Source organism: Urocampus carinirostris, chromosome 1, assembly GCF_059441175.1.
Source record: "Urocampus carinirostris isolate Australia breed hairy pipefish chromosome 1, RoL_Ucar_1.0, whole genome shotgun sequence".
Classification (NCBI taxonomy): Eukaryota; Metazoa; Chordata; class Actinopteri; order Syngnathiformes; family Syngnathidae; genus Urocampus; species Urocampus carinirostris.
In genome coordinates, this window is record NC_142349.1 from 69,553,406 (window position 1) to 69,565,553 (window position 12,148).

The window sequence follows — 12,148 nt, forward strand, 5'->3', positions numbered from 1 at the left end:
ATCACAATTCGATTTGCGGGAACGACTTGCTTCCCGCGTCCAGTGAGCATCGGATCGCGGGCGCTGCCCTTCCTCTTTTTTTCTTTTGTGAGAAAACGTTACGCGATTGGGTCTAACCTGTGTGCTGGCCGTGACGGATTTTTGTTTTTTGTTCTTTATCTAAAAAAAGAATTCAAAGTTGTGATGCCAGTTTCACTGACTTATTGCAAACCATTGATTGTAATAGGATTCAATTCCCATGTTGCATTGGTGTTAGTGCGGAACTCTAAATACTAGACCAACAATGGTATAGATGACCTACAAAAAGGCAGTAGATTTTATGTCATTATCACACTATTTTTAGTCACGGTGCCAAAGACATATCTACTTTCATTGTGCTTTTCATGTTTTACAACCAATGTTCCCTCTAATTTTCCACGGGTCTGAGCGTCTACACAAAGTCGGTGAGCAGCGCTGAAAATAACAATGAGCAACCATAATCCCAAGTGTGGCAAGATAATTAATGATCAAACATGTCCAAAACTTGACATCAAGTTACATTTTGCTGAGTTTCCGGCAATGCAAAATTATTTTTCTCTTTTGAATGAATTGACTCATGTACTATTGCAAAGGTTGTACGGCCTACAAACGTCGTTTGTTCTTACAATTCTTTTTCTTTATTTCCTGATATATTTTGTCGAATAATATTAACATTTTGGGGGGCTTATTTAGTCGGTTGTAAGATATAGAACCGTACTTAATCACATTTTTGAGTGGAAGTACAATGTTGGCAACAAGATTCACTTGATATAATTGGAAATTATTTGAATGCAACACAAACTGTTTCTTCTTTTTTCCGTGTTTTTTTTTATTCCTTTAAAACAAATCTCATTGTGTTTATTTTTTCCGAGCTGTTCCTTTTTTCTTTTTGTTCTGTATTTACTTTTTTCCTACATTCCTTCCTTTTCTTTTTTTCTGGCTTTTTTTCAAAATTTTTCCTTCTTTTTTCTCTTCCTTTTGTTTCCCTTTTTCTCAGCTTTTCACTACTTTTTCATTTTGGTATTTTTTTTCTTTTTTGTTCTATTCCCCCCTTCCTTTAAGTCATTTTGTACATAATTTTACATAATATTTGGTCATGTTGGGATGAAAGAAGCAAAAACAACCCGAAGAGCCATTTAGGACCCGAAAGAACCGGTTCCTTTTTGTGAGCCGAGCCGAAGAAGCAGGTTCCCCGACAAACTCTACTAACTTTACTCAACTTCGTTCTCCTTCGACTCGATTTCAAAATACGGCATTTAGGACACAACGTCAGGGGAACCCGTGTATTTTTACCTTCATGCACTGTAACTTTGACTTAAGTCGCTTCTTAATTAGTAATTTTGAGCCTTCATTTTTGTGCGCTGGCTAGATTTTCTTGTGCGTTGAGAATGTGCGAGCAGTGCGCAATTTCTCACGCGCGCAGCTTAGAGGGAACACAGCTGCAGAGTATGCAAAAGCAGACATTATTTCAGACACTGGTTACAATGACAATGAATTCGTCATTTATGATGTATCCTAACCTATGAACCAACAGCTCAATGAAATGAAATGATCTGCATTTATACAGTGCTTTTCAAGTCAATGACTTCCCAAAGCGCTTTACAATGTGCTCCACAATTCCCAATAGCGGCCTTGTATTGCAGCCATATAGGAAGCTGACCTGCTTATTGAGGGTTTTAGGAGTTCAGTGTCTTACCCAAGGACACTTCGACATGTAACACGGACAAGCCGGGATTCGAACTGGGATTCCTTGATCCCAAGACGAGCGCTCTACCTCCTGAGCTACTGCCGCCCCAACTGGTGAGGCCAACTTGACTTCTTGCTAGCAATAGTGGACAAGGAAGCCATGAACAATAACCCAGGAAAAACCCTTCTAACCCACTAAAACAAATATTCTTCCATTAAAATAGTTCATTAAGATTGAGAGTGGCATTCCCTGCTGTTACTTTTCTCAAACAGAACAAAATACAGTCTCTTTCATCTGCAAAACAGAACGGCTTTGTTTCACTTTTTAACAAGAAAACATTGCATTTCAAAAATTCATTACTGTGGCTTTATGCAAATCAGATCCGTGTCCAAAAAAGATGCTGTTCCATGGATTTGAATGTTTCATGTTTTTGCTTCTCACTGGATGCTTTTCTGCAGTGCCCACAGACATCCATGAACACGGGTCAAGTACGACCCACTCAGCACCGTTTTCTCCCGGTTGACAAATTTTGGCAGAACAGAACGCAGCAGGTGGCCTGCATAGCAAAGTTCAGTATTTGTTTGAGATATGTGAAGGACGCTCTGGCTCATTAATGTGTGAATTTGTGTTGGCGGGAATGCATATCACTTGGCTGGAAAAGAAAAACTATGTATGCACCTGAATTTGAATAGGTGGGTGATTATTTTTTCTCAAAAAAGAGTCAACATTTTATAATACCACTGGATAGGCCTGCTATAATCCTGGAAACTGTCAGCACCCGAACAGTAGGAGGACCCAGATGCGTAACGTTTCGCTCACAAGTTTGTTGAGATATAGAGGAAAAACCAGTGCCTCCGATCCGGTGCTCGCTGGACGAGGGAAGCACGCTGCTCACAGGATCGGAGCGTCTTTGGAATGCGGAACTGGATCTTGCGGAGCGGGAGATCGTAGTGTGGTCAAACAGGAAAAACGGGTCTTTGGCCGGGACGGGAGATAAAAAGGTGGTCAGGGGTAAAAAACGGATCATTGGCTGGGACGGGAGATCAGACGTGGTCGGTGGTCAAAACGGGTCGTTAGCCGGGACGAGAGATAAAAAGGTGGTTGGGGGTAAAAAACGGATCATTGGCTGGGACGGGAGATCAGAACGTGGTCGGGGGTCAAAACGGGTCGTTAGCCGGGACGAGAGATCAGAAGGTGGTCGGGGGTAAAAAAACGGGTCGTTGGCTGGGACGGGAGATCAGAACGTGGTCGGGGGTCAAAACGGGTCGTTAGCCGGGACGAGAGATCAGAAGGTGGTCGGGGGTAAAAAACGGGTCGTTAGGCGGGACGGGAGATCAGAATGTGGTCGGGGGTTAAAAACGGGTCGTAGCCGGAGACAAACGGGGAATCGGGAACAGACGAGTGGGATACAGGTGATAAAACGGGACCGACGGGAGTCAGAGTCAAAATGCTTGCTTTGTGTAAACCACGGGTGTCAAACTCATTTCAACTCGGGGCCACACGATAGAACAAACATTTTGTAGATTAAAGAGGAAGAAAAAGAGAGATAAAGAAATAAGAGAAAGAAGGAGGGAAAATGAGAGTGGGCGGGGCAAAGAAAGAAAGAGAGAGGGAGAGAGCAGAGAAACAAAAGATAAAAAGCCTTGAGGGAGGAAAAGAAAGGGAGAGGAAGAAAGAGATCCAAAGAGAAATAGAAAGACAGAAGGAGAGAAAAGAGAAAAGAAAGCACAAAGGGTATGAAGAGAGAAAGAGAAAAGATAGAAAAGGAAAAAAAGGAAGTTAGAGCAAAAGAGGTTAAAAGACACAGAGAGAGAGACAAGGAGCAACAAAGGAAGAGAAAAAGAGAGACACAGAGAGTGAAAGAGACAGAGACAGAGTGGGAGAAAAGGGGTGGAAAAGAAAGAGAGAGAGAGAGAAGAGAGAGAGAGAGAGAGAGAGAGAGAGAGAGAGAGAGAGAGAGAAATACAAGTACAGTTTCTAAGTACCGGTTTCATTTTCCATTCATTTTGCCGGCTGTGATTTTTGGACTGTGAACTTTAATGAAGGACATTTAGTTTCAATCGCGGTACTTGAAGTCGGGTTTGGGTCAATTTTGTGTTTGTGTTACATGTTTAAATGTGGGCGCATGCGGCTTATATACAGGTGCGGCTTGTCTATGTAAAAAAAAAAATCGGTTTACCTCCTAAAATGTAGTGGGTGCGGCTTATAATCAAGTGCGCTCTATAGTCCGTAATTTACGGTATATAGAACACGCTACAGTGGGTATTAGCACGTCACATTGGGTATTTGTATATTGTATTATTTTTGCTTTATTATTGTATTGTTCTCAGCGCAGGGATGCTGCTGGAAATGTGAATTTCCCTGCGGGGATGAATAAAGTATCTATCTATCTATCTATCTATCTATCTATCTATCTATCTATCTATCTATCTATCTATCTATCTATCTATCTATCTATCTATCTATCTATCTATCTATCTATCTATCTATCTATCTATCTATCTATCTATCTATCCATCCATCCATCCATCCATCCATCCATCCATCCATCCATCCATCCATCCATCCATCCATCCATCCATCTATCTATCTATCTATCTATCTATCTATCTATCTATCTATCTATCTATCTATCTATCTATCTATCTATCTATCTATCTATCTATCTATCTATCTATCTATCTATCTATCCATCCATCCATCCATCCATCCATCCATCCATCCATCCATCCATCCATCCATCCATCCATCCATCCATCTATCTATCTATCTATCTATCTATCTATCTATCTATCTATCTATCTATCTATCTATCTATCTATCTATCCATCCATCCATCCATCCATCCATCCATCCATCCATCCATCCATCCATCCATCTATCTATCTATCTATCTATCTATCTATCTATCTATCTATCTATCTATCTATCTATCTAAACGAACAGAAAATTGTAGAAATTGTTTAAAAACCGCAGAACATTTACGAGTGGTTGAGTTCAATGCTGAACTCGTCCTAGTTTTTCTTCCATGTGGTAAGCAAGAGATGTAAACTACTTGAAAAGAATTCGAAAATATTCTCCCGTCCCTACACATGCCCCTAAACACATGCACACACGCCCGATGCCCATATTCAAAGACATGACATGCTAGTGGAGTAATGATTTAAGGCAAAGCACAGCGGCTGCAGATGAACCACTCGCACCGGGATCAAACTATAGGACACGGCCTCAGGCTACCAGCGTGAAGCCTGCGCTACATTTCTGCATCAAATGCTTGCATGCACAGCGCCGTGCAGCCACGGACCACCATAGCTCAGTGAAAACACGACCTCATTGGCGAGTAAGTTGAAAAAATTGTTTCTAATTATTATATTAATACACATGTATTGGTGAATTCGCTAACAAAAAAAACCATACCTTTAACAGTGTTCATTTTACCTCTGAAAAGTGATGGGACTCGCATGCTCAAAAATCTATGGGTCCCAACCAAAGTTCCCTGTAATTTTCCTTACGGGTCTGAGCGTTCACACAAAGTCGGTGGCCAGCGCTTGAAACGACAGTGAGCAACCATAATCCCAAGTGTGGCAAGATAATTAATGATCAAACATGTCCAAAACTTGACATCAAGTTACATTTTGCTGAGTTTCCGGCAATGCAAAATTATTTTTCCTTTTTGAATGAATTGACTCATGTACTATTGCAAAGATTGTACGGCCTACAAACGTCGATTGTTCTTACAATTCTTTCACAAGATATCCATTTATTTTTATTTCCTTATATATTTTGTCGCATAGTATTAACATTTTTGGGGGCTTATTTAGTCGGTTGTAAGATACAGAATTGTACTTAATCAGATTTTTTAGTGGAAGTACAATGTTGGCAACAAGATTCACTTGATATAATTGGAAATTATTTGAATGCAACACAAACTTTTTCTTCTTTTTTCCATGTTTTTTTACTACTTTTTTTAAATTCCTTTAAAAAAATGTCATTGTGTTTATTTTTTCCAAGCTGTTACTTTTTTCTTTTTGTTTTCTATTTACTTTTTTCCTACATTTCTTTCTTTTCTTTTTTTCTTGCTTTTTTAAAAAAACAAACATCTTTTTTCTCTTCCTTTTGTTTCTTTATTCTCAGCTTTTCACTACTTTTTCATTTTGGCATTTTTTTCTTTTTTGTTCTATATCCCCCTTCCTTTAAGTCATTTTGTGCATAATTTCACATAATATTTGGTCATGTTGGGATTAAAGAAGCAAAAACAACCCGAAGAGCCATTTTAGACCGGAAAGAGCCGGTTCCTTTTAGTGAGCCGAGCCCAAGAAACCGGTTCCCTGACAAACTACTAACTTTACTCAACTTCGTTCTCCTTTGACTCGACTTCAAAATACCGCATTTCGGACACAACGTCAGGGGAACCCGTGTATTTTTACCTTCATGCACTGTAACTTTTGACTTAATTTCGAGCCCTCATTTTTGTGCGCTGGCTAGATTTTCTGATTTTCTGCGCTGAGAATGTGCAATTGTGCATGCGCGCAGCTTAGGGGGAACATTGGTCCCAACAGAGATCTATGGGTCCCCAAAATTTAGTGTTATCAAGGTTGAAATTGTGACGGTTGATTTGCTAATATGTATTTTATGTTAACTGAAAAGAAAGCTATTTGTTATGTTTAAGGCAGTCTACAGCGCGCTGCTAACGTGTTGAAAGCCAGCAGAGGAGCTAACCTCGTGTTGTGTGTGACTCATTCATCTGCAGCAACTGTAATAAAAACCTCATCATCCAGTCCAGCGTGAATGTGGATCTTTGGTGGGACAGGTACACCGCGGTTACATATAGACTTCATTCATAAGTTATAACATGTTATTTTCTATGATGCAGTTCACATACTATCTTCTTGTTCTGATAATCAAATAAAGAATAAGACATGGGTTTATTTATTTGTAATTCTGACTGTGCACAAACAGACACAAACTTCAGAAGGTGGTTAGGACAGATGGATGGAATAATGGACATTGATTTTGATGATTTAATTTAATGGTGCTAAAAGAGATTGCACTCAAGGCTAACACATCAACCTTCGTTTTAGTCATCATCCTTCCGATCTCATTCTTCCACTCAGTCGCTTTACTTCCACATCCTCTCACATTTAGTGACCCTATAACTAGGGTTTGCGAGACCTTTCGTGAAAGGACAGTGGGATTGTGGACGCATTCTTAAGGATGGGCTGGGCACCCGTATGATGCGGCAGGGGTAAACCAGTGAAAGCTGTCGGGCCCTGCTGTTGAACAAAAGAGTGTGTTGAGTCACCCTGACCCGAGTGACATGGCCGCTTTCTGGTGTCCCGTTTCATCTGGAGGGACGAAAGCATGACCAACTTAGGTGCCGAGGTGCCTAACTTGTTTGGGTTTTTGGGCAATTGGGTTGGCCATGGTCCATTTTTTTTCCCTTTTATTTTCTTTGTTATTGTATGTGTTTGTCCTGCTGTCAGTCACCCCTCTTGAGGGATATGACTGAGGTAGATAGATAGATAGATCGATAAGAGATTACCGTAAATTCCGGACTATAAGCCGCTACTTTTTCCCCAAACTTTGAACCCTGCGGCTTATTCAGTGATGCGGCCAATTTATGTAATATGTATTCGCAACTGTATATTTTTGTAATGTATTTATTTTAGAGACTTATTCTGATATGTTTTGTAGGGCAAATAAAAAAGAAGGGGCGAAATCCACGGGGGCTGACAGGAAGTGGAGTAAATGTGAAACGTGTTTGTGGACGCGGCGGACAATAGTGGATATATATTTTTCCCACCCTTACCTTTGGAAATATACACTTTTTTCCTTGGATTACTTTCAATGGGACCCAGACTCTGCAGGGTCTGCATCAAACCTTGAGTACCGGTATCATTTTCCGTTCATTTTGCCGGCTGTGAATCTTGGACTGTGTACTTTAATGAAGGACATTCAGTTTCAATCGCGGGACTTAAAATCGGTTAATTTTGTCTTTGTGTTACATTTTTTAATACGGGCGCATGCGGCTTATATACAGGTGCGGCTTGTGTAAGTACAAAAACGGTTTTCCTCTTAAAATGCGGTGGGTGCGGCTTATAATCAGGTGTGCTCTATAGTCTGGAATTTACGGTACATTCAACTCCTAAGACAAACTACTCCTGCACCATTTACTCTCATATCTCCTCTTGAGTGATGAGCCTCATTAGAACGAATCTTTAAGAAAGATGACTTGCATTTGTGGCGAGCAAAGCGGAACTATTTGTTACTGCTGAAAGGTATAATAAGTCCTAATCTGACAGTTTCAAAAGGCTGGTAATTGTGACTTGTTTTGCTCGAAGGCAAACTGTGCACCGGATTGTGAAGTAAACACCGCGATGGTAAAGACTTTTGGAGAGTGGAGGTCTGGCACAAAGGGCGAGCGAGCATCAAATAGATTACCTTAATTGCTGAAGTGGCAATCTGGAGGTGGTGCAGTCTCCTTAGGGTGCTTTCTCGATCTGTGAAGTATGAAGCGGCAAGCTGATGGAGCAACTCCAGAGACACCACGGTGCTGTTGCTGTTGCCCTCCGACTTCTTATTCAGCTTTTGCTTGTCCAGGAAAATGGTCAAAGACTCCTCCCCTGGGGAGAAAGTCATCAGTCAGGCAATTAAGAAGCGATAACATGTTTATGACTCATTGAGTAAATCACTTCTGTAAGTTATTTACTAGCTAATTTGTATCAAGTGACGAAGGCATAAACGTAAAAGCTTTTCAGCTTGAACTTGATTTTTAAAAAAACACTTCTTAATCAGGATACTTGTCACGGACCAGGAACGGATTGCTAACTAGAGTCACCTGGAGCTATCACGTGGACGCCCTCTGATTGGTTTATGTTCCCTTTTTAAGCACGCTACGCCCAGACCTCTTCGTCTGAGGATTACGTTTGTTCCCTGTATGACTCTCCTGATTACCTGTTCCCTCTTGATCTGTTTACCTGTTTCTGCCTGCCTCCGATCCGACCTGCTTCCGTCCCACGCTACGATCTTCTCTCCAGTCCCGGTAAACTTGACCTGCTAGACTTCTGCACTCCGATTGGCTACGTGTTCCGAAGCTGTCTTCACGGCTACGCTGCTGACGTCCGACAGCCATCGCGTCTCCCGCTAGCCCCGTACGCTTCCCTGAATAAAGAACTGTAACGAACGCTCTGGGGTTTCCTGTTCTGTTCTGGTCCTTCTGACAACAGGACCCAATAGCGTTCGTTTTACTCGGGTTTATTTAGAAGGAGGAAAGGACTTGCACCCACGATCCGGTGATCGTCGGTCACTGGCAATGTTCCCTGTAATTTTCCACGGGTCTGAGCGTTCACACAAAGTCTGTGAGCAACGCTTGAAACAACAGTGAGCAACAGCAATCCCAAGTATGGCAACTAAGTCGTTATCAAACATGTCCAAAACTTGACATCAAGTTACATTTTGCTGAGTTTCCGGCAATGCAAAATGATTTTTCTTTTTTGGTACAAAAGAAGGTGCTTTATGCACAAATAACTATGGTACAGTGGAACCTCGGTTTTCGAACGCCTCTCAGTTCGAACAAATCGGTTCTCGACCCAAAATTTCGAGAAGTTCTTGCTTCGCTTTTCGTTCAAAAAATCGGAGTTCGAACGCCGGTACGCTAGGGGCGATGCTAAGTGGCGTACGAGTGTAGATTGCTCCCACCCCTCGTGAAGAACTGTTGTCACGGCAACGCGCACTCCTTCTCTGCTTTCATTTTTCAAAAACGGTGAAGGGAGTGTTTTAACTCCTAATTATGCCTCGGAAGAAGGTCGGTGCAAGCAGCAAAGTTGCTACAGGTGAAAAAAGAGGAGTAGTGCGTACAACTATTGCATTTAAGAAAGAAATAATAGCAAAATATGAAGAAGGTGTGCGAGTTTCCCTTCTTTCAGGAATACAGCATGGCTTCTGCAGACAACCGCCAAGGTAAAAAATCCTACTCATAATTCTTTTCTTTATCCTTTAACTGCTTACCACTTGTTGTGGAGACCCGGGTGCTAAATGACGTGTAAACGACGCTGATTTTTTTATTTTTACACGTTCATGTTAGCGTAATCTTCCGTACGAAAGATTACGCTAACGCGAATGTTCGATTCGCCTGGGTTAGCTTCATGTTTACTTTCGTGGTAAACATTTAGGGTGTTGGAACGGATTAAAACAATTTTACATTACTTTTTATGGGAAAAAACGACTTCGGTGATCGTACAAATCGGTTTTCGTACAAAGAAATGGAACGGATTATGGTCGAAAACCGAGGTTCCACTGTATCTTATTTTCATGTTCTAGCCTACGGCTTTAAATTCAGTGCAGTTCGTACGAAGACAAACTTGTCCAAATGGCCCCGCCCGTGTGGCGCCAGCAGCTTCTTTTTAAGCTCAGTGCTCTCACTCTCCCTTTGTCAGTCCGTCAATGAACCTCTGCCCCGCAAGACGTGGGTTTTGACTCGGTGCTGTTTCCTGTTGGTATTTCCTATCCGGTATTTTTCCCGGTATTTGTTCCTGTTTAATATCGGTTTCCAGTTTCGTTCCTGTCTAGTTTGTCCTATTTAATTTCGATATCCTGTTTTGATATCAATCCTGTCCGTCCCGTCCTGCCCTGTCCGGTATCGACCTCATCTGTCCGATATCTGCTCGGGCAATTGGTATCGATCTCGTCGGTCTCTGGCTTCCTGTCATTCCACGCCAGACTTCTGCTTATCGTGCATGACTGCCCCATTTCCCGTTAAATAAAAGCTTGTGTGAGAAACGTCACGCATCTGGGTCCTTATCCTGTTCCGGTTCAGTTTTTTCTCTTAAATGTCAGCATGTGGCTTTTAATCAGGCGCATGCTTAGCCCAGAATTTAAGGTTATCTCAATTTTCCACAGGTCTGAGCGTTCACACAAAGTCGGTGAGCAACGCTTGAAACAACAATGAGCAACAGCAATCCCAAGTGTGGCAACTAAGTCATTATCAAACATGTCCAAAACTTGACATCAAGTTACATTTTGCTGAGTTTTCGGCAATGCAAAACAATTTTGCACTTTTGAATGAATTGACTAATGTATTATTGCAAAGGTTACAAACGTCATTTGTTTTTACAACAATTCTTTCACAAGATTTCCATTTCTTTTTTTTTTTCTGGTATCTTTTGTCGCATAATACTAACATTTTGGGGGGCTTATTTAGTCGGTTGCACCATACACAACTGTATTTAATCACATTTTTGAGTGGAAGTAAAATCTTTGTATAATTGGAAATTGTTTGAATGCAACACTAACTTTTTCTTCTTTTACCCTGTTTTTTTCCATTTTTTTAATTCCTTTAAAAAAAATCTCATTGTATTTATTTTTTCCGTGCTGTTACTTTTTTTTTTTTGTTCTGTATTTACTTTTTTCCTTTTTTTTTACTTTCTTTCCTTTCTTTTTTCCTTTTTTTTCTGAAATTTTCCTTCTTTTTTTCTCTTCCTTTTATTCCTTTTTTTTCTCAGCTTTTCACTACTTTTTGATTTTGGTATTTTTTTTCTTTTTTGTTCTATTTCCCCTTCTTTTAAGTCATTTTGCGCATAATTCTACATAATATTTGGTCATAAAGGGATGAAAGAAGCAAAAACATCCCGAAGAGCCGTTTAGGAACCGAAAGAGCCGGTTCCTTTTAGTGAGCCGAGCCGAAGAAGCCGGTTCTCAAAAAACTCTACTGACTTTACTTTTCAACTTCGTTCGACATCGACTTCAAAATACCGCATTTAAAACACAACGTCAGGGGAACCCATGTATTTTTACCTTCATGCACTGTAACTTTGACTTGATTAGCTTCTTAATTAGCAATTTCGAGCCCTGATTTTTGTGAGCTGGCTAGATTTTCTTGTGCGCGGAAAAGCTCTTGGTTCAGACACCATTTTAGAAAATCTGGTACACCTCTCACATGAACAGCGCAGCATGGTGCACACGGGAGTAGAAATGTTGCAAAAGTCCTATTTTTTAAAACACTTGCAGTTTTCGAGAAATATAGTGGAGCATTTTAATATGATCGCTATCCGTTCAGTGTTGATAGCAGTTCTGCAAAATTATTATTATCACGTGAGGATTCATTACAAAGTGGAACATCTTTAATAAACTGCATAATCAATGTCAGAGCTGTGCATTATATAGGTTGTATTTTTAATGACTCATCGGTATATAAATCCGCTGCCGGTTTCAGAGTAAATGCAAACACTCTGTGGAAACTGCCATTAAGTTTATGCAGGGAAGGATTAAGCCTCCCTCAAATATCCTGAAGCCACATTAAAAATAGAATTACAAATGACCAAAAACTATTGATTTATGCCCTGAGTCACATAAATACATCATAAATAGAATTGTTTATTGTTAAGGATTACAACATCATGTACTTTATTAATGAGATTTGACGTGGCGGTCCCGGATAAAGAAGTC

The 12,148-nt window shown here is 40.6% G+C and overlaps 1 protein-coding gene across 1 annotated transcript in view; it reads right to left on the reverse strand.

The window, feature by feature from the left end:
• The window catches only part of brinp2 (BMP/retinoic acid inducible neural specific 2), a 288,092-nt gene that overhangs the window by 99,715 nt on the left and 176,229 nt on the right, over nt 1-12,148 (reverse strand). Inside the window, exon 4 of the mRNA XM_088349920.1 lies at nt 8,147-8,328. Coding sequence (XP_088206046.1) covers nt 8,147-8,328 — 182 coding nt within the window. The remainder of the gene's footprint in view (nt 1-8,146; nt 8,329-12,148) is intronic.